Source organism: Sorex fumeus, unplaced genomic scaffold, assembly GCF_029834395.1.
Source record: "Sorex fumeus unplaced genomic scaffold, SorFum_2.1 ptg000035l, whole genome shotgun sequence".
Classification (NCBI taxonomy): Eukaryota; Metazoa; Chordata; class Mammalia; order Eulipotyphla; family Soricidae; genus Sorex; species Sorex fumeus.
The window spans coordinates 11,886,501-11,908,916 of record NW_026606092.1 but is presented as its reverse complement, the minus strand read 5'-3'; the positions used below and the strand labels follow the sequence as shown (position 1 = coordinate 11,908,916).

Sequence of the window (22,416 nt, the reverse complement as noted above, 5' to 3'; positions counted from 1 at the left end):
AATATACACTGGTGAAGGGACAAGTGTGAAGGGACAAGTGATGGAACTTTGTATGACTGAAACCACAATCATGGATAACTTTGTAACTGTGTCTCACAGTGATTCAATAAAAAAGTAAATAAATAATCTTAGTTTCTCTCTTTCCCCTTGCCCCCAGCTTTTTTCCTATTCCCCCTTTCCTAGTTCATGAAATGAAAATACGATAAACAAGTGTGTTCTTTGGTGAACACATGCATATCCATGGTTCTTTTGTGTATCTGTAGAAGTGTCAGCACAATGATAAAAAGCAACATCTGAATATTTTTTCTAAAGTTTTTTTTTTCATTATAGCACCGTGATTTATGAAGATTTTCACACTTGAGTTTCAGGTATATGAAGTTTCTGAAACCAGTCCCACCATTAGCGTCACCTTCCCTCCACCAGTGTCCCCAGGTTCCCTCCCGCCTTCTAGCCTGCCTCTTTGATGGGCTCATTTTTTTTTTAATCTTTGGTTGTTGTAGTTTGCATCTTTATGAAAATAGTTTTAGCTTCAAAAACTCCTGGAAGGATTTGAGGCACCCTGAATGTTAACATGGGCTGCACTGGGCGAAGATCATTTGTGATATAGTGGAGGTCTAGAGCTGATGAATTCTCCTTCTTCCTTCTGAGTTTTGTCATGACTTTCCAATAACTGTGTTTATTTTCTCCTCTCTGTCTCCAGGGCCCTGGCAAAAGAAGTTCACTCTCTCTCCTTTTGGTGTGTGTGTGTCCTGTGCTTGCTTCATTGATTCTTGAAATGTAAATCCTGAAAGGTTCCTTGAGTCATAGTTCTCTGGATAAAAATAACGGGGTTCTAAAATTTCAGGAGGAAAGGAAAAACAGCGACTCTGAAGGTTTCAGTCTAACTGCACAATTGTAGTAACTTGGAATCATCACCCAGACCCTTTCCTTGATTAACATTTTCTCCAATTTTTTTCTTTTCCTGTGATTTCCGGGGGTTTTCCCAAGAGGTGCTTAGAAGACCTGGAAACCCCTCCTGGGGATTGTCTTAACAACCAGGCTGGAAGTTCAATACAAGAGCCCGAGGATGCTGTGATGCCGAGAATCACCCCAGCCTCCCTAATGCTGTGTAGAGGCCTTCAGGGCTGCATCTAGCGATGCTTGAGGAAACCTGTGGTGCTGGGTTTCCCTCTCAGGTCAGCATGTACAAGGCAAGGGTCTAAATAACCTCTGGACTAGCTCTCCTTGATGATTTCTTTTTATTATCACTGTCCTGAGCAGTACCCCAGAACTGATTTTACCTTTCTTTTGTGGCCACACTCAGCTGTATGCAGGGATCACTCCGGACAGGGCTCTGGGGACCTGTATTATCTCTTCCCTCGACCCCCGAGCATCTGATTTGAAATTGCCCTTAGTTTGTATTACAGCTTAGCATGATTACTAATTACATTGTATATGGGAGTCACTCAATAAGTCCCACATTCTGTCAGATCAGAAAGAATAGATTCCTCAAACCTGCAGTCATTTCATTTCAAACTGTTTGCATATTGGCAATATATTTGAAAGTCTGTTGTCATACACCTCATTGGAAATGGAAATAAATTACTTTGGGAATCCTAAATTTGTGATAGGTCATTGCATGCTCATTGACGTAAGTCTGCAGAATAGCACACCCATATTTTTTCATGCCTTTAGATTCATGATTACATATTTGCAACTTTACGTTGCTTTTCATTTCCCTTTTCTTTCTTTTCTGGAACCAATGATCAAACCCAGGGCCTCACACATGTGAGGCAGGCACTCTACCAGTGTAATGCACCCTAGTCCTCATAGCCATTTATTTCTACTAATGTTCACTTTCCCATTCAGAATATCCCCAGTGGAGAAGGAATCAGAGTGAGAGGGCCGGAGGGGCCGCAAAGGCTGCCTTTTTCCCTTTATAACCTGTTGTGCCTGCACTGTACTGACTTCGCTAATCTGACAAAATTTCACATGGGGGTGAAGGCATAGGACTCAACTATGGTGTGTTTCTGTCTTATTTGTTTCTTTTTTTGGGAGGGAGGGTCATACCCAGTGTTACTCCTGGCTCATGCACTCAGGATTTACTCCTGGTGGTGCTCGGGGGACCATATGGGAAGCTGGGAATCGAACCCAGGCTGGTTGCGCACAAGGAAAATGCCCTACCCCTGCGCTATTGCTCCAGCCCCTTATTTGTTTCTTTATCTCCTAGGAATGTCTTGGTCATGAAAGACCCAGGCAGAATTATGGTTTAGAAAAATATCAGCTGCATGAAACATACCCTCTCAGAGGAATGGTATGTTATACTCAAGCCGTCTTTTTAGGAACTTAGTAGCTGGCTCCCATCTTGCACTTTGAAAATGATGGAGTCACAGTACTCAGTAGCTATATGGTATAAAAGAATCAGCTATTTATTATCATTGTCTCTGTGTCAAAATCCATGCATATTTGCATTGTGAGTGAAAAGAATTATAGATCCAACTGTTGGATTTTCTTACACCTTTTTTTTAACGTTTCATATTATTTATTCTTTTTATAAAGTTGCTTATGATGATTTGTTGCATTCAATCCCACCAACCACTGCACCTTCCCACCATCATTATATCCAATTTTCCCACCCACCAATCAAGTCTGCCCCAATAGCAGGCTCTAAATAGTTTATTTTATATTGCTTGTTATGAAGAATTTGTTAAAAATTGTCAAAAAAGATTTCCTTAGAAGAATGTGTGTGAATATTATTGTATCTCACCATGGAGTCATCTGCCGTTGTACAAGAGATTGCTAACATGTTGTTACAGGTTAAGCCTTGTGTGTTCATATTTACTAGAGCCTCTTTTAAAAAATAAACTAACAAAAAAACCTCCCACCACACCCCTTACCTCCCCCAACTAGGGCCATGGGGATAGTATAGCGGTAAATTCCTTACCCTTCACATGGCCAACCAGAGTTTAATCCCTCACCCCACTTATGGTCCCCTGAGTCTAGATACCCCAAAACAAAAATAGAGCCCCAAATTTAAAAAACTCTGGAAGTCATTGCATCCTGTCCCGTGTGCAGCCGAACTTTCTAAGATGGAGAAGCTTTTGGGTTGGAGCTGAGAGGGAAATGAGATGGTTGAGACAGGTCCTCAGGGGGCCCTAGATCAATTCTACTTTTTTTTTTTTTGGTGGTTCTGGGGATTGAGCCCAGCATCTCATACAAACAAGACAAGTGCACTACCACTGAGAAAAATTCCTAGTCCCCATTTAGAAGCAGTGATCAACTGGAAGGGACGGCAATGACTGCTTCTGTAAGCTTTTGAATTGCAGTATTCTTCTGAATCACTGACATGCAGAATTCATGGCACCATGAAGCCAGACTCTGGTCACTTTTTAAAATTATTATTGCCATTATTATTTTGCCTTTTGGGTCACACCTGGTAACGCACAGGGGTTACTCCTGGTTCTGCACTGAGGAATTACTCCTGGTGGTGCTCAGGAGACCATATGGAATTCTGGGAATTGAACCTGGGTCGGCTGCGTGCAAGGCAAATGCCCTACTTGTTGTGCTACCGCTCCAGCCCCTTTATTATTATCATTATTATTATTTTTTAAATTTTATTTTCTTCTTATAAAGTTTTTCACAATAGGGACTGGAAAGTGTGTGAAGACGGTTGTATTTCATCCTGGAGCCATTTAAGCCCTTGTATAAGAGATTACAAGCATGTATTTTAAACCCAGACGAGTGTGTGCTACTTTTGACACATCAGTGGTCTAAAGTATAAGAGGTTGCCGTGTGCTTCAGGACATTTTGTGTCGCTATCCTCTGGGAGCTTTATTTCACAGTCACTGGATCGTGTCCATTGATGAGATTATATGCACCAGAGGCAGTTTGTGGGTGTGACTGCCAAGCTACTTGAAAACTAGGGAGCTGGGGGAGGGAGGACTAGTCCCGTTCCTAGTGTGCTTGGAGATCTCAGTCACAGATCCCACATACCTGGGTTTTTCTGCAGGTTCATCAAAGGTGAGGCTTGTCTGAGCCTGTGGAGAGTGCCTTGAGCATGGTTGTGTGGTTCAGTTTTGGAGGTTTTCGGCTGCCCGGGTTCTGCTGGGATGGGGAGGGAGATTCAGCCCGCCCCCTCTGAGTTGCCCCAGTAAAAGACAGCCTGGTGCGGGGTTAGGACGTTCTGTCACACTTTTATTATTGAAGAGAATCCCTGTCTTTCTGTCATAGTGAGGGGGACTCCTGCTGGTCACCTACCTGTGATGGTCCCATAATCTTCAGACTGAGTTCTCAGACCAGTGGGGAGGCCTGAAGGAAGTGAAGGGAATTGAATTTGTTTCTTTGGGTTTGTGGCCCATCCCCAGCTGTGCTCAGGACTTACTCCTGGTTCTGTGCTTAGGAATCAACCCTTCCGGGCAGTGCTTAGGGGTACATAAGTGCTCCCGGAAATTGATTCCAGGTTGGCCACAGTGAAAGTGTGAAAGTACCCCTGTACTGTTTCTTGAGTCCTGCAAATGGAATTTTAAGAGCAGACTAAGCCTTCTGTTTTTATTTATATCTAGTTTTGGGGTACATGTGGGCAGTACTCAGAACTTCCACCTGGCTCTGCGCTCAGGGATCTGACTTTTGTTGCCAGGGATCAATCCAGGCCATCTTTGTGCAAGGCAAGTGTCTTACCCTCAGGACTGTTTTGCCTCCTTCAAGTTTTACAGTGAGTTCTGACCTCTGTTCAATCTTCCAGTTGTTAAAAAGGAAAATAAAAGATTTATATACTGATTATTATTATTGCTTCAAGGTATCCAGTATCTCCCGAAACCTAGGGAATAATTAAGATATACCAGATGAAGGTTCGTTTTTAGAGGCAGATGCTGTGCATTTATGTATGTGGTGCTCATTATAAAATGAGGCCTCAACTTGAGTAGCCAGTCCGGCCACCCTTCACTTTGGTCACTGATAACAAAACCACCTCGTGAGACCTGATGGGCTGTGTTTTCTTTGCTGATGTTGCCACTTTTAAATTAGATGTTTCATGTGTACTATGTTTGCTCTTAGCTCTGATAAATGCATACATTCGTGTTAGCCTGCCTAAGGCATTTTTTCAGGGGGAAAAGGAGACAAATCATCTACTTTTCCAATTTCTGGGGAAAATTAGAAAAAAAAATTAAAGTCAAAACCCCAGGAGCCAGGGAAAAAGTACAGCAGCTAGGGTACTTGCTTTGCACGTGGCCAACCTGGATGCCATCCTGGCATCCCATATGGTCCCCTGAGCCCACCAGGAGTGGTTCCTGTGTGTAGAGTCAGGAGTAACCTCTGAGTACTGCCAAATGTGACCAAAAAGAAAAAAAAGAGCCAAAACCCTAAGCAAAGTAATAAAATACACATCTCAAGTTCACCAGACTTTTGTTTTTTTTTGTTTTCAAAGCTACTTCCTTCAGGCTTTGGAATGTATTATTTTACTGCTGATCAGTAACTTAAAAAACTAGGTTCCACATTAGCTCCCACTAGTGTGGATGCTGTGGTCTGGTTGGTGTTCACAAAGCAACTTGACCAGCTGGGAGTGTTGTTGGTAGAAGTGTTCATTCCTGTGTTACTAGCAGACCTTTTAATTTATTATTAGTATTTTTTATTTATTTATTTTTTTGGTTTTTGGGTCACATCCGGCGATGCACATGGGTTACTCCTGGCTCATGCACTCAGGAATTTCTCCTGGCACTGCTCAGGGGACCATATGTGATGCTGGGAATTGAACCCGGGTTGGCCATGTGCAAGGCAAACGCCCTACCCACTGTGCTATTGCTCCAACTCTTTAATTTATTATTTGAGTGTGTTTCAAACCCACTTAATAGATGTCACATGGTCTTTGAAAATGAATGCCTTGGCGGAAATCTGGAACTTGGGACTGTGGGAGCAGGTATTTATCCTCAGTGTCTGAGTGTTTTATTTGCTTACTTGGCTTCCCCCGTAGAAGTGATTCTGGAAAACTAAAAAATATTCAAGACTGTTCAGTGATCTGCATTCCTAACACCAAACAAAATGCAAGGTTAGCTGTTATTTTTAAATGAATTTTAAACAAACATGATATTTAGCCCGTCTTGGCTTTGGTGACAGTGAGCGGTGTCTGCAACTTTTTTTTTTTTACAGGTTTTTACATTCATGGAAAAAAATTAAGCAAATCATTATCCCTATTGAATTTCCAGAAGCCCATAAGCAACGGTTCTCTAATTGACTGGCCTAGTATGTTCTCCAGCTCGGCCTGCAAAGCAGTCGTTGAACGTGGATTCTCTCTCTCTTTCTCTCTCTCTCTCTCTACTCTCTTGTCTCTCTTCTCTCCTTCCTTCCTTCCTTCCTTCCTTCCTTCCTTCCTTCCTTCCTTCCTTCCTTCCTTCCCTCCCTCCCTCCCTCCCTCCCTCCCTCCCTCCCTTCCTTCCTTCCTAGTGCTCAGGGCTTTCTTCTGACTCTGCACTAAGTTCACTTCTGGTGGGGCTCAGGAGACCATTTGGGGTGCCAGGGATCAAAAGCTCCAACCTCACGTGATAAAATTTGGACCTTACTCCATATATCCTTTTAGAGAGTGAATGTTTCTGGTGGGAAAAAAAAGTTCCTTGTGAGTCCTTTCATGACGGAGCACGTGGTGAACTTCTGTAATGTTCTCTTCCCTCCCCGCCAACAGATGGGTCCGAGAGTTTTTGAATGAAGAAAACAAAGGCCTTGATGTGCTGGTGGAGTATCTGTCATTTGCACAGTATGCAGTAACGTAAGTAGAGATTGGCTTATTGTTTTCAAGTTTTATGTGGTCACAGAAGATGCAACTTGTGGTAAAATTATACACTGCTCTGAGGGAAGTAAGCCAGAAGCAGATGTGAGGTTAATACAGTTTGTTTTTGTATTAGAATAACTAAAAGAAAATCACATAATTAGTATTAGACATAGTTTTAAAGCAGAAATTAGAATGATGAGCAAAAAATTATCCTTAGTAATTTAAATAATACTAAACTGAGAGGAATCATTTTTATTATATTATCATATTATTTTATTATTACTTGTACTTAAGGTCACATCTGGAAAGGGATACTCTCGGCTCAATGCCTGGGTACTGAGGGACCATGAAGTGCCGGGAATTGATCAAGGGCTTCCCACATGCAAAGTGTATACGCATCCCATTGAGCTACCTCTCCAGTCTAGAAGTCCTTATTTTAAAGAACTTCTTAGGGATGGTGGGGAGAGAGAGAGCGAGAGAGAGAGAGAGAGAGAGAGAGAGAGAGAGAGAGAGAGAGAGAGAGAGAGAGAACAGGACTTAAGACAACTGTCTTAAATGCCACCAACCCCAGTTCAAATCCTCAGCATTGCCTATGGTATTGCCCCCGAGGACCAAGGTATGGTTGCCACTTGCTCCCTCCCTGATTAAATAAAAAGTTATTAAACACACAAGTTACATCTGTTCATATGGTAGATTATTCAAGTAGTTAATGAAAGTGGTTTCTGATATATTGTTAAGTTATTGAATGAATAAAACAAGATGCTGAAGGATGACTTCTATTTTGAAATTTAAGAATATATAATCAAGTAAATGCAGAGGGAACAAACTGCAGAAATAAATATCAACCATAATAGGAATGGAGGAAGAAGTAAAACATGAGATTTTCTCTTTTTATTTACACACACACACACGCAATAGATTTTTTTACTCTCCATAAGGAAAAGAGAAAAATAACTTGGGTAGTCCAGGAATAAATCAGCTTGTTTAACCTAGTTTTTGTTCATTCATAAAATGTCCTCATTTGCAAGGCCCTAGAAAGATTTGTAATAGGGATGAAAAATATGCATTGGGAGGAAACAGTTAGTTCCTTTATGTTTCCCCTTGAAAAAATGAAAAATTCCTGTTTTCCCAGATCTATGCTCACACACAAGGACTAAGGAAATTCTGTATTGTAAATATGACTTCAAGACTTGTCAGCCAAGTGGTGTTTTTCTCCCACCAACTCTTCTTTTAAAACAGTGACTTTTTTTTAAAATATATTGCCTCACTTCAGAAAAGTCTTAAGATCTGACCAGAAGTTATAATCTTCATTACTTCCTTGGGAATTTTTGAGGAGAAAGGTATAATTATTCCTACCTTGTGGTTATAGAAACTGAAGTATTAACTGAAACTCTCTGATGAGTTTCAGTTTGGATAACTCTTGTGTTATTTTCTTCTACGGAATTGAAAAAGAAAAATCACCTGCTTATCTTAGAGACTGTCCTTGAGATAAAATACTCTAGTTTTTATAGCATACTCTTCCAAAGGTTGTTTCTTATCTACCTCTATGGCATCTAACGCTGGAAGTCTCGTTTATATAACACATGAGATTATAATATGATTATGTTCTTATTTTTATATATTTGTAATTTGTATAATTCATAATGTACAAGTTAACAATACTATGTCACATATTTTAAAATCTGTGGGAATATTCACAGAATTAAGATGCAACTAAGAAACTTCAGGAATGAGAATATTAACAGAATTAAGTGGCTTAGAAACTTCAGGAACAATAACAAAGAGTGGCACTCTCTATGTGATATATTTGCTGCAAATATATCACATAGAGAGTGATATATGTCCTGAGTTCTATGGGTAAGAGTAGAGCCACTTTGAGGCAATAAGGATCAGGACTAAAAGCTTTGGTCCCCGGCCACCCCCCCCCCCCCCCATTGGATTTATAGTCTTAGTCTAACAAGGTTACTATGTTGTTTTGCTTTAGTTTGATGAAAAATTAAATAGCCACATGATTTATATTCTATCTCAGTAGTCCTGGTTGAAAAGATGTCTTACTATTCCGTGGCATTTGGCAATCTCTTATAGCCACTGTGAGGAAGAGCAAAAGTACATACCTCATTCCAGATATTCACCATGGTGTGTTTCCTTTCTCAGCTCTCTGATGAGCAAGGGATTATGTAGAGAGAAACATTATTACGCCTGTTGAACAGCTGAACAGTTTGGAGTTTGCAGCCTGAGCTGATGGGAATATTCATGACATGGTGATCTTGGGATGCTCCCAGCACCTTATACCTTTTCTAATCTCTATTATCAGTTTCCAATTTTGGTACTTTGGGATCTATTGCTACCTGAGTTCTTTATGTCTTGTTTTCTGCTCAGCATTAATCCCTACATTCGGAGCAGGGACAGAGTTATTGTGGACTTTAGCAATCACCTGGATGAGTAAATTCTTGGCGGAGAGTATCTGCCACTTAGTTTTCAGAAGACTCTTCCAATGAAATACCTTATTTTGACAGTTTTTAAGTTAGACTTTTTTTTCTGCTTTTTGGGTCACACCTGGCAATGCACAGGGGTTACTCCTGACTTAGCACTCAGGAATTACTCTTGGCAGTGCTCAGGGGACCATATGGGATACTGGGGACTGAACCCGTGCAGGGCAAATGCCCTACCCACTGTACTATTGCTCTAGCCCCTTAAGTCAGACTTTTCAATACCCAAAATATATTATGACTTTCTAGAGGAAATTAATGAACTGCTTTCTGTCTATCCTAATGTCTGATCAGGTGTCACTAGAACCGTGGGTAAAAACAATTGATAAAATGTTTTTTGTTGTTTATTTTACTTTATATTTTTGGTTTTTGGGTCATATCCAGTGATGCTCAAGAGTTACTCTAGACTCTGCACTCAGGAATTACTCCAGGTGGGACTGCGGGTGAGCTGTACTCAAGACAAACACCCAACTCACTATACTATCACTTGCATGCACAATTGACAAAATGTTTTATTGAGAAAGTGAAACTACTGAATTGGGTAGGGAGAAATCGTGGCATACAAAGTCTGTCTGTTTAAGAATTTTCTTCCTAAAATTACACAAGAATGAGCAACTGAACTGGCCATCTTTTCTAACATGGTTAACATGAGTAATAACCTCAAAAAATGTCAGAGAAACAACAATCCTACTTTAAAGAGCACCACATTGGGAAGAGATTCCAAAATCAAAGCAAATCCATAACTTTGCAAGTAATGTATCACATATGGTTGAAAAAGTATACTTTGCCAACACACTAGGAGAAAATGGGCAGTGAAAATTGACGGGTAGGAATAAATTAGTGTAAATCTAACGTACTGACTTGTTAAAGTAAAATAAAGACAGCTGTGAGATCTTTCCTCTTCCCCCAATCCACTATGATAATTTTTACAATTTGTAAGTCAGTGAGCCCTTTTATTAAAATACAAATAATTCATCACAGTTTGATTTCTAATTATTTTCTGACTTTTCTTTTTGCCCAGGGCATCAGTTATTATTCTGTATTTTCAAAGCTAACATTGTGTTCATGGACATTCTTTTTTGTACTGTCACTCTTTTGGTGGGAATCAGACCCAGCTATACTTGGGTGCCATCAGGACTACATGTGGCCATACTGGGGTGTTAAACAGTGCTAGGAATCCAACCTAGGGACTTGTACCTGCAAGGAGGTATGTGTTGTGTTGTCCCAAGCAGCCACATCCCCAGCCTGCTTGAGAATGCTTTCAGAATTCCTTTTCAGTTTTCTTTGTCTGTAAAGACTTCCCTTGTTCAGGTACAGATGTGTGATGGGGACCAGGGGAAAGCAAGTTAGGCACATCTCTGTGTTTATGTGAGCATGAGTTTGGAGGTCTTCAGTGCCATTTCTCTTGTGTTTCAGTTTCGACTTTGAGAGTGTGGAAAGCACTGCCGAGAGCTCTGTAGAAAAATCCAAGCCCTGGAGTAGATCCATTGAGGACCTGCACCGAGGGAACAACCTGCCCTCCCCAGTGGGCAATAGTGTTTCCCGCTCAGGAAGGCATTCTGCCCTGCGGTGAGTTCCTTCAGTGAGGGCGCTTGGCTGGGATGTGCTGGGATGGCCCAGCTCCTAGCTTCTGACGTTGGTCTTCTGCAGCTCACATCTTCCCACTCAGCTGCATTGCCAGTGAATCCAAGGACTCCATTCTTCGGGTCGTCCTCTATAATTTTTAATAGTTTCTAGGGTGTGGGGCGTGGCACACACACCTTATTCAGCGCAGGAAGAGAAAATTGAACCAACAAAGTAGTCATTTTCATAGGCTAGTAAGTTTCCCATATCAAGTAGATGACTGACAGGGTGATTTAGGCTCTGTTTCCTGGGTGAGCTTCCTGGAGAGATTTGAGAATCTAAGGAACTTACCGTGACTCTTACCTTCTTCCTCCACTCCCTTTCTCTAGCAGTAGCTTATGAGTGTGTTCTGTGAGGTGTGTACTTGGCCACGTAGTGATGCTTTCATTACAGATATACTTCTGTTTGTTTTGTTTTTTGGGGGGCCACACCCAGCAAAGCTCAGGGCTTACTCCTGGCTCTCAGCACTGGAGTTACTCCTGATGGTGCTTGGAAGACCTCCCCATGGGAAGCCGGGAATGGAACCGGGTCAGCCATGTGCAAATCAAGTGCCTTTGCCACTTAACTCTTGCTCACTCCTCTGTTGAGATGCCTTTATGCAGCGTTTCTTTGGTTAGATGTATCCAGTTATCTTTCATTTATTTCCTGTTAAGGATATAGTGTAACCTGAACAAAATATGAGGTTCAGGAAAGATAGGGTGCCCCCCTATGTCACTAATGAGTGTCATCACCTTCATTGTTCACTTACTAACTTGTACTACAATCATTCACTGAAAAGTACCCAGGTGTTTCTGTGGTTTGCCTTGCACTGCAATTCAAGTTGTTCTCGGTGGGTGGGTGTAGCCATGCCTACCTTTCATGATAGAGATTTCCAGAGTAAGTTGACCAAGCGCTCTGTGTTCCCAGAGGTAATAAGAATTTTTATTAATCAGACCCTGATTTCCAAATGTTGCTCCTATTTAAAAGAAAAAAACAGCTGTGTCTGCAGAATTCTCTTAACACCTTGGTGCTTGAATGGAAATGCTTGCCAGTATTGTCATATAATTGTTGACAAGGAATTTAATTGGCAAAGTACATAGCAATTTCTTTTTCATTATGTCTTCCTTGGAAGTATATATTGCCCAGCTACCATCTTAATAAGGATCCACTTGTCTGACTGATAATTTATTATGCATATTTTTGAATTATTAAAAAAATAATTAAAGACTCAAATGACGAGGTGAAGGGTGGATAAATCCCCTTGTCAAAGGGGGGCAGTTGTGATAAAGGATGGAATTTAATTTTTAGTGATGAGCTTAAAGTAATATATACTCCTTGCTTTTCAGTGAGAGAGACCAGAAACAATAATAATACAATGTTGTGTTACTGTAAAAAAATGAAAAAAAGCAAAAATAATTATTAATAGTGGGTCAATTTCCAGTCTCATTTTAAACAAATAAATGAAATGCTGAGAGAACCTGTGTTGTGGTTAGAATGGAAGTCAGGAGGACAATGGGGGAAATATCTTATCTGTGGAGAACTGTAACCTTGGACCCTGGAAAGCCCGGCACAGAACGTCAATGTCTAACTAAAGTTAGAAAACTGGACCAAGAGTATCGAGAGACATGAGTTAAATGTTATCCTGAGAACTGAGGAACTAACATTTCTGGTTGGCAGGTGTGTTTAAAGATGACTAACAAAGAAACCACCATCACATTTTTCTGTTTTTGTTGTTTGAACAGTTTCAAGCTCAGAAAGGGAAATTGGAATTTTCTTGGACTCTCCTGGGTTCTAGTAACTGCATGGCTTCAATGAAATCACCGTGGTAGTCATTTTCGTGCCACTAGTTAACCTGCGTTTTGCTCTTGTTTGGAAACAGTGTTTGTCGATGATATTCCTGCTCTGTGGTTATGGATCTGTGCCTGGATTCTCATTCTGTATTTGGTCATTTGATAGCATCAGTGACATAAAAACAGCAATCCGAGTACAGGCATCTGATCCATGTTGCTTTTCATATGCCCAAAGATTGTTCACATATTTTTTCTCTCTTCTTCCTCCTTTCTCTCTTCCCTCTCTGTGCTCCCTACCGTGCTTTCCCATTCCAACTTTCTTTTTATTATCTTGTTTTTTCATTCTGTCATCTCAATTTTGATTGTTGTCTCCTGTTCTGCCTTTGTCCTTCCTCCTCCTCCTGTCTCTTCTTCTTCTTCTGGCTCCATCATGTCTGACACGGCCATCAGATTGGTTTCTCTGCCTGAGTATCTTCAGTTCCAATGCCACCAGCCCTGCTTCTCTCCCTGTTGCCTCTGCAGCAGCTTCAGTTTACACACTGATGATGAGGCTTCAAACCGGACGACCTCGTACGTTACGGGTGAAAAAGACACCCACGAGAGCTTGTGGCGCATGGCAGCAGGGTATGGTGGCATGTTATAATATGATAACCTTGTGGCTTGGTGTTGTCACCCTGGACTAGGAGAAAGCACTTTGCCTTTGAAGCTTTAATATGCTCTATTATCATATATATATATATATATATATATATTCCTTATTTTCAGAACTTGCACCTTTATAGTGTATCAACCATGCAAGGGTAATTTTTATTTTTTAGTAATTATTTTGAAAGAGGAAAGTTATTAATTCATGGTCTGGAGAGATCATTTTGTTTTGTAGTAGTTTGTTTGATTAGAATATGTGAAACTAAATGCAGATTTTTCTTTCTTATCTTAACCCCCAGATTAATTAATCTTATCCTATATACCTTTTGAAAAAGAGGGTTGGTGACACTTAGAAGAAATGAGAATTTGAGAAATTTAGAAATACAAATGGGGCTGGATTAAAGAAAGATGGAACAGCGCATAGTTCTAAAATCCAAGGCTTATAAAAGTTTCTTTTGCAGTTGACACATGTTCTCTTTGTTCTTAAACCTTATATGAGAGCTTTCTATGACATGACACTCCTCTTGAAGTGTATCAGTGATCAAATTCTGTATTAACATACATTTGTCAGTTTGACAAGTGGCAAAAATCTTGATGTCAGTGCAGTGGCAGCCTGACAGCCTGGCCTGAGGTACTGTCAGTTAAGAAAGACTTTTGTTAATGTGGCTGCATCATGCAACTTATGTACAGTAGGCGTATGGAGATGGTTATGCTGTTCTTTCAGATGTAAGGGAAAGAAAGTTCAGATGTCCACGAACATCCCAATTCATGCCATTGGATTTATTTATATATATATTTTTTTCAATTTTATTTTATTTTTATAAAGTTGTTCACAATAATTTATTACATTCAATATTTCAACACCAGTCCCACCACCATTACACCTTCCTACCACCATTATTTCAAATTTTTTCACCACAATATAAGCCTGCCCCAAAAGCAATCCTAAATAATTTATTTTGTATTGCTTGTTATGAATATTCCACTAAAAATGATCCAAAAAATTTCCTTAGAGGAAAGTGTGTGAAGATTGTTGTATCTCACCCTGGAGCCATTAAGCCCTTGTATAAGAGATTACTAACATACAGGTTGAGCCTTGTGTGCTATTTGTTTTTTGTTTTTTGTTTTTTTTTTTATTGAGAACAGTTGCCTTCTACCTTACACCTCATCAAAATGCGGTGTGCTACTCTTGGTGTATCAGTGGAGTAGGGCATGAGTCACCATGAATGTGACCATGTGCTCCAAGAATTCTAAAATTTTAAATAGGGTGATAACAGGTCGAAGTGTCTTGGGAAGTGTCTGGAGGCATCTCTCTAGCTTGTATGCCATTGGGTTTAAATCAACTGTGTTTGCAGTGCTTAAGCACCTAGTCCAGCATTAGTGTGCGAAGTAAGATGGTCTGAATCTATCTTTCTTATCTTGCTCTTCTGTCTGATTACTCATGAATGACTCCTCAGTACATGTACCATATGATTTTATTTATTTATTTATTTATTTTGGGGTTTGGCAACCATGCCTGTTTGTGTTCAGGCCTTATTCTTGACTCTGTGATCAGGGATCACATCTGATGGTACACCAGGCACTACATTGCAATGCTGGGGATAGAGCCAGGTCAGCTCTGTGCAAAGGCGCAGAACTATGCTCTGGTTCCAGCCTTACTTCTGTTTTTTTTTTTTTTTTTACATGCTCAAGGACACTTTTTCACCATGAAATTTAAGATATGTATTGACTCTCCCACCCCAACACTGGCCTGTACTTTGCCTGAAAATAGATGAGAGGACCAATAACTGTAACAAATAAGCAATACAATTTCTGTCTGTGATGCAGCTGTGTTGTACCATTTTGAATAATCAGTGTATAAATTTGTTGCTTTCACTTTCACAAAAATAGTCATTCCATCCGTGATATGAGCTGAAAAATTTTTTCCATATCCTTGCTGCTTATAAACTGTGTTTGTTCATTGCAGCACTGTTTACAATAGCTAAAATATGGAAAAAACCTGAGTGCCCGAGAACAGATGACTGGTTAAAGAAACTTTGGTACATCTACACAATGGAGTACTATGTAGCAGTTAGAAAAAAATGAAGTCATGAAATTTACATACAAGTGGTACTACATGGAAAATATCATGCTAAGCGAAATGAGTCAGAAAGAGAGGGACAGACATAGAAAGATTGCATTCATCTGGGGAACATAAAGTAACAAAATAAGAGACTAACACCCAAGAACAGCTGTGATAAATACCAGGTTGTTCACTCCATGGCTTAGAGGCCAGCTGCACACTCTAGGGGCAAAGGCAGCTCAGAAAGAGAAGGGAGCACCAAATAGAGGGTGCTGGGAAGATCCGCCCAGGATGGGAAATGCCTGCTGAAAGTAGTCTATGGACCGAACATGATTGCCACCCAATGTCTCTTCTGCAGACCAGAGCACCCAAAAGGAGAGATAGAACAAAAGGGAGTGCCCTGCCACAGAGACAGGGTGGGATGGGGGATGGGGGGCTGGAGGGATGCTGGGACCCGTGGTGGTGGAGAATGGGCACTGGTGGTGGGATGGGTACTCGATCATTGTATAACTGAAACCCAAGCACAACAACTTGTAAGTCTACAACTGTACTTCATGGTGTTTCACTAATAAAAAAAAACAAAACAAAAAAAAGTCTATTTTTACACACATTTCTTCTCTTCAGTTTCCATTATTCTAACTTTTTCCTAATGGAAGGATGTTGAAGAATCAGCTCTATTTCTAGAAATAATAGCTTAGAGGCAACTAAACTGCAAAGAAAAAAAAATCTCAATGCCCAAGTGCCCTGTTTACTAGATGAGATTTACCAGATGCTGATTAAAATTTTTATTAACAACTTCACAGAGAAAATGCCATAAGAGGTGGTAAAAAAGGAGAAAAACAAGGAGAGACAATTAATGCTGGAAACACCAAAGGGAGAGAAATGTCAGAGAGATTTCTCCCAGGCTGAAGGACTTCTGCCCTGAAGTTTAGAGGCTGTAAAAAAATGCAAAAATGATTTGTCAAATGAGAACTTTTTGAATAAGCAGACTTTTGAGTATCATCTGTAACTTCCTACAGTTTGCTTTTCAGTATATTTTGCACTCAGAAGCATCTAAAGGTGTTGGATTACTTCAGGTTTTTATATTTCTTTCTTGATTGGAAGGGGTAAAAGGAGAAAAGTTCTTTGTTACTTTAGTTTAAACAGAAAGTGTGTGGTCCGTGCTGCCGGAACCCAGGTGCTGCTTGTGCCCGTATGGTCGAGCACATGTGGTGCCTGCATCTTCCATCTTGAGATGTTTTCTTTCATATCTAGTGCTGGGGTTGTGTAGGGTCTCTCTCTGCTTTTGGAAAAGCCTGGGTTCTCTGTTGAGCAAGAGAGCACTCTCTCTTGCTTTCTTTCTCTCTCTTTTTCACTTTCTCTCCCTTCTTCGAAGACCCTTCCTAAAACCCTTCAAATAAAATCTTTTACTTCACACGCGTGCAAGCACGGGCGCGCGTGCGTGCAGACACACACACACACACACACACACACACACACACACACACACACACACGTACATGTAGGGATTGTAGAGATAGTCCAGTGGATCAGACACTGCCCTGCGTTTGGCCAACCTGGGTTTGATCCCTGTTGCCACCTAAGGTCTCTCGTGAACTCGCACCAGGAGTGATCCCTGAGCATAGAGCCACAAGAGACCCCTGAGCACTGCTGAGTGTGGCCCAAAAATCCAAAAAGGAAAAAAAAGGTACATTTGGGAACGGAGAGATAGCCCTGAGGGCTGAGTGCATGCTTTGCCTGCAGAAGTTTCAGATTTGACTGTTAATTCCACATGGTCCCCTCAGTGTGGCCCCAAACACAGAAAGAAATGAATTCCAGCTTTGCAGCTTGGAGTTTATTTTACTGTACCTGCTACAGTAAATGGTGGCTGTGTTTTTGTTTGGTGTTAATTTCATTTAGACACTGTGGTTCACATTGTGAAAATGCATTAGTTTGCAATGGGGTTTCTGGCATACAGTGTTCCCACCTCCAATCCCACCACCTGGTGTCCTCATGCCTCCACCACTGACCCCAGCTTCCCTCTCATCTTCCCATCTGACTCCTTGATAGTGGTATTCTTAAGTTTCACCGTTGTAGTTTGAGCCCTATGCTTATGGTAGCACTGGGGCCAGTGATTGGGTCTATGAAGGTTGCAGTTTTAAGGAGAGTTTGTATATGAGTAGTATTTCATCTAGCATTTCCCACTTTGCGACAAACTTCACAAGCTCAACCCTTCTTTCATGTTTTTGGTTTTTGTCTTTGTTTTTGTTTGTTTTGAGGCATGCCCAGTGGTGCTCAGGGGTTGCTTATTATGGCCCTGCACTTGGGAATTACTTTTGTTGGTGTTTGGAGGACCATACGGGGTACTGGGGATCAAACCCAAGTCGGCCGGGTGCAAGGCAAGTGTCTTTCCCGCTGTACTGTCTCTCCAGCCCCGACATGTTCTACCTTCTATTGTGCCCTTTATTCAAGAGAAAAGTAACAAAGATTGTTGGAGAATAAACTGGGCAAGCAAGTCACCTACCCAGTGCTGGTTGGCTCTGTCTCCGAGATTCTCGGATTGGTGGAGCTGAAAGGGTCAAGGCCCAGTCTCTCATGCCGAGATTGAGTGTAAATTCCTGTGCCAAGCTGGACACTGAGTGAGTAGTTAGTCACTTGTTCACTAGCTGGGTTTGCTGATTCAGCAATATCTGTGAGATGCATCATTGTGAGAGTTGTTTTGCAAAGGATGTAGGATACAGATGTCCAGTAAATAACATATTTGTGTGTGAGTTATGACTGACTTTTTTTTTTCACATCCTGGTAACGTTATGGGAAGGTAGCCCAAGGATTATCATTCCCATTTTATAGATGAGGCCCAGAGAAGTTATCTATAGCAGGGCCAGAACAAGGATTTTGAATCAGTGTTTTGATTTCTTTCTGCTTTATCACAGTGTTTTCATCAGTGATTTGACCAAGAAGGTGTATGTAATGGGCCCTTCAGTAGTGTGGCACTTATTCTATACTGTCATACCTTTGTCTCCCTCCAGACTTAAATGCATAGCCTACTGTTTTGCTGTTGAGCAAAACAATCAACACACGAGGCTGGAACTATAGTATACAGTGGATAGGACATTTGCCTTGCATGTGACCAACCTAGGTTTGATCTCTGACATTGACATCCTATGTGGTTGCCAAGCCCATCAGGAATGATTCCTGAGTGCACAGCCAAGGAGTAATCCCTGAGCATTGCTGGTTTGGACCAAACCCCCTGCCCCGCCCCCCCCCTCCCCCCCCCCAAAAAAAAAGAGGAGGAGGAGAAGAAGAAGGAGAAGAAGGAGAAGGAGGAGTAGAAGGAGAAGGAGGAGGAGCAGAAGGAGGAGAAGAAGAAGAAGGAGGAGGGGGAGGAGGAGGAGGAGGAAGAGGAGGGAGGAAGAGGAGGAGGAGGAGGAGGAGGAGGAGGAGGAGGAAGAAGAAGAAGAAGAAGAAGAAGAAGAAGAAGAAGAAGAAGAAGAAGAAGAAGAAGAAGAAGAAGAAGAAGAAGAAGAAGAAGAAATACTTTTGAAATGTTCTTTGCATTATATACTGCCTTCTTCCAATAAAGTAAACACTAGATAGTGAAATGTCATTCCAAAAAATTATTAGGGGTACTGGAGTGAAAATACTGCAAATCTGGTTCTTGCTTTGCATGTGCCCAACCCAGATTTGATCCTCAGCATCTCAGTGGTTCCCCAAGCCTTCAGGAGTGATCACTGAGCACGGAGTAAACCCTAAGCACTGTTGGGTGTGGCCCCAAAACCAAAAAGACAAAAAGAAAACCTATTTGGAAGAGAAAATAGATTTTTTTTCTTACCGTCAGCTTGCACCCTGTGTTGATATCATGTATGGCGGCCCTTCCAATTGAAACTCTTGTGAAAGAGTCAGTTGTGTTTGTATGAGCTTATGTCTATGCATGCTAACATCATATACCATGTGAGAGTAGAACCAGAATGAGTGATATGGAACTTGAGAGGGTTGAGTGAATGACAAAACCTAAGGACGATGGGTAAGACACAGTCTGGAGGTCAAACAGCAGTGGGTAGCATTTGGAGGAGTGAGCAGCACTTGGAGTAGCACTTGGAAAAGTGACTCTGTAGGTGGGGAGAAATAGGAGGCACGGAGCCGACTGAGTGTAACTGTGGTCAGGCTGTACAATGTGCTCTGGAAACAATGATAGCGAGTCTGGCTGGATGTAGCTTCTAGGTAGTTGATGTCATCTGTTGAGATCCAGCTCTGGAATTATTGTTTGAGCCTGCTGGCAATGACTTATTGATGGTTTTTGGGAAGAGGGGGTAATTGGGGGTGAACGTAGAAATGTTTTCATGTAAAGGTCACAGGATAGACCTTTGTGTGTGTGTGTGTGTGTGTGTGTGTGTGTGTGTAGGGATATATTTGATATATTACTCACTTGATAGCCAGTTCCTTTGACAAAGGGAATCGGTCGAAACATCAGAAGACTCAAATTAAGACTAGCTCTCTTGACTTGTTCTCCAAGGCTGTTTTCCCTGAGCAGAACACCACTCTCGCTTGCTTATCTCTGATTTCTTGCTGGCCTGTTTCCATTCTGGAGAATCTTGGATAGTCTCTCAAACATGTTCTTCTTTTTCTCTTTCCTCACATTTTTCTTAATAAGTTTTAATAACAAAGACCTTGCTCTTCCCCCTCCCCCTCCCCCAAAAAAGAGACTAGCTCTAATTTTTCATCAGATGGGTTGGTAAACTTAATTTTACTTACTGTGTTCAAAATATATAAACTGAATCCTTGGGTTTATACATTCTGAGACCCTGTTCTAGCAATTGTCTGATCCTGTATAGGAGAGAGAAACAAATAGAAAGTTTAAATGATAGTTGGGAGAGATGGTAAGATGCTCATCTTGCATGTGGCTGACTTGGAATTCATCCCGGGCACCTTGAGGACCCCTCGGTATAGCCCCCAAACAAAAGCAACAACAATAACAAAGAAAGTTTAAATTAAATTTTTTAAAAAAATCATTAAAAATAAAAGCCAGCAAAGACCCATTAGAGATTTTTCATACTTCTTCCTCTCTCCTTTCGTTTTCTTCTGTCTCTTTCTTTCTCTTTCCTGCTCACATTTCCTTTCCTTCTCTTTCTACCTTTCTCCCTGCACTGAACTATCTAGCTTAAGCTGCTTCAGTTCTGTTTCTTTTGGCCATAAAGACAGTCAGAAAAGTGCTTGGCTCATGTTTTCTAGCAACGTGTATTTTATGAGTTTAATTGATAGAAAAAATATGTCTTAAGTGATGTCATGTCTGAAGGGTAAAAGGAAATCTAATACCCCAAACCTTGGTAAAGTTCTATTAGCCGAGACCTTGGAACTGTTAAAGACAAGAATAATGATGCCAAATTATGTGACATACCCACTTGGTTTTGCGTTCCAGTTCAGTTGAACCCTTACATTAGCTCCCAGAAAGCTCTAATTACTGTTTCTGATTTACTGGTAGATACATTTGATAATTGAATGGCTAGGTTGTTTAAAAAATATGTAATCTTTTCTTATTGCAGTTAGGGCCTAAATATTACAAATCTTACAACCTTTGGCAAGAATCTACACAGGAGATTTTTGAAATATATTTTTTGCCAGACTTTGAAAAGCTGGGTTAGGTCAGATCAGGAAATATTTACTCAAGGATCTATTGTAAAATACAGTGTGTAATAAAAACGTGGAGTTTGAGGCACTCAGACACACAACCACGGAGAATAATATGTCCAAATGTCCAAAAATAAATATATGCTGTTAAAAAGACAGATGGGTGACCAGACTGATTTCAAGACTGTCTCAGTGTTTGATGCAGATGTAGTTTTATACAAATCCAGCTTTTGATCCAGTTCAGCTTTTGTTCAAGAATGGTGGTTTTTGTCCTGTACTTCGAGAATGATCGTGGACATACTGCTTCTCATTCATCCTTAGGTTTAGCAGTAATCATTTTCTCATTTTGTTTTGTGGCTGGTTCCCACCTGGCTCTGCTCAGGGCCTACTTCTTGCTCTAATCAGGAATCACTCCTGCCATTGCTCAGGGGACCATATATAGTGCCAGAAATAAAACTGGGGGCAGATGCACGCAAGGCAAGTGTCTTACCTGTTGTGCTGTCTCTTCAACCCCATTTCTTAAGAAGCCTTTCTTAAGAAGCCATATCACATATGTACCACTCTTGCCGTTTGCGCTAATTTTTAAAATTTTGCTATAGTTTAAAGCTGTAAAAGAGTTGCAAGACTAGGGCAAGAAGGAAGTAAGACACTTGCGTTGCATGTGGCCAAGCCTGGTCAAGTCCCTGGTTACACTTAAGGTCCCTCACTATCACCAGAGGCCTGGGTACTAAGCCAGAAATAGTTCCTGAAAACAACTGGGCGTGCCCCCTAAAACTTAAAAAAATAAAAAAGAAAGTTGCTAAACTGGCAAATTCATCTTTTTAATACTTTATATAGTGATTAAAAATTATTAACTTTGGGACTATAGTGATAGTAGAGCGGGTATGGTGTTTGCCTTGCATGCAGCCAACCCAGGTCCAATCCCCGGCACCTACTGTGGTCCTCTGTTGCCCACCTGGAGCACAGAGCTAGGAGTAAGCCCTGAGCACCACTGGTTGTGACCCCCAAACCAAAAATAAAACATGTTCATAAAAAATTAAATTGTTAAGTTTAAATGTTTTTCCTGTTTGCTCTACTGTTTTGCTCATTTACTCCATAAACACCTACACTTTTTTGGAGGGGGTCCTCAATCAGTGCTTGGGAGCTCAAGATGATTCCCTGAAATATTTGGCCTGCTACAGTGGTGTTAGACTTGGGACTGGCTTTATTCAAGACATGCTTTTCAGCCCTTTGAACTGTATCATTTTTAATGTACTTTTATATACATATATACTTTTTAATAATTGAGAGACTAGGTTACAATATCATCCCCCTTTCTTTGCCTCTATTTGTCTCTCCTGGCTTTAATATTGTACATTAATATGTAATTTTTTATTTTTATTTTTATGTAGGAGTGGGCTGGAGCGATAGCACAGCGGGTAGGGCGTTCGCCTTACAAGCGGCCAACATGGCCGACCCGAGTTCGATTCCTCCGCCCCTCTCGGAGAG

At 41.0% G+C, this 22,416-nt stretch overlaps 1 protein-coding gene across 1 annotated transcript in view; it reads left to right on the top strand.

Moving 5' to 3' along the window:
• Positions 1-22,416, top strand: part of FMNL2 (formin like 2) — a 372,490-nt gene that overhangs the window by 248,133 nt on the left and 101,941 nt on the right. Inside the window, exons 5-6 of the mRNA XM_056117609.1 lie at positions 6,650-6,733; positions 10,642-10,794. Coding sequence (XP_055973584.1) covers positions 6,650-6,733; positions 10,642-10,794 — 237 coding nt within the window. The remainder of the gene's footprint in view (positions 1-6,649; positions 6,734-10,641; positions 10,795-22,416) is intronic.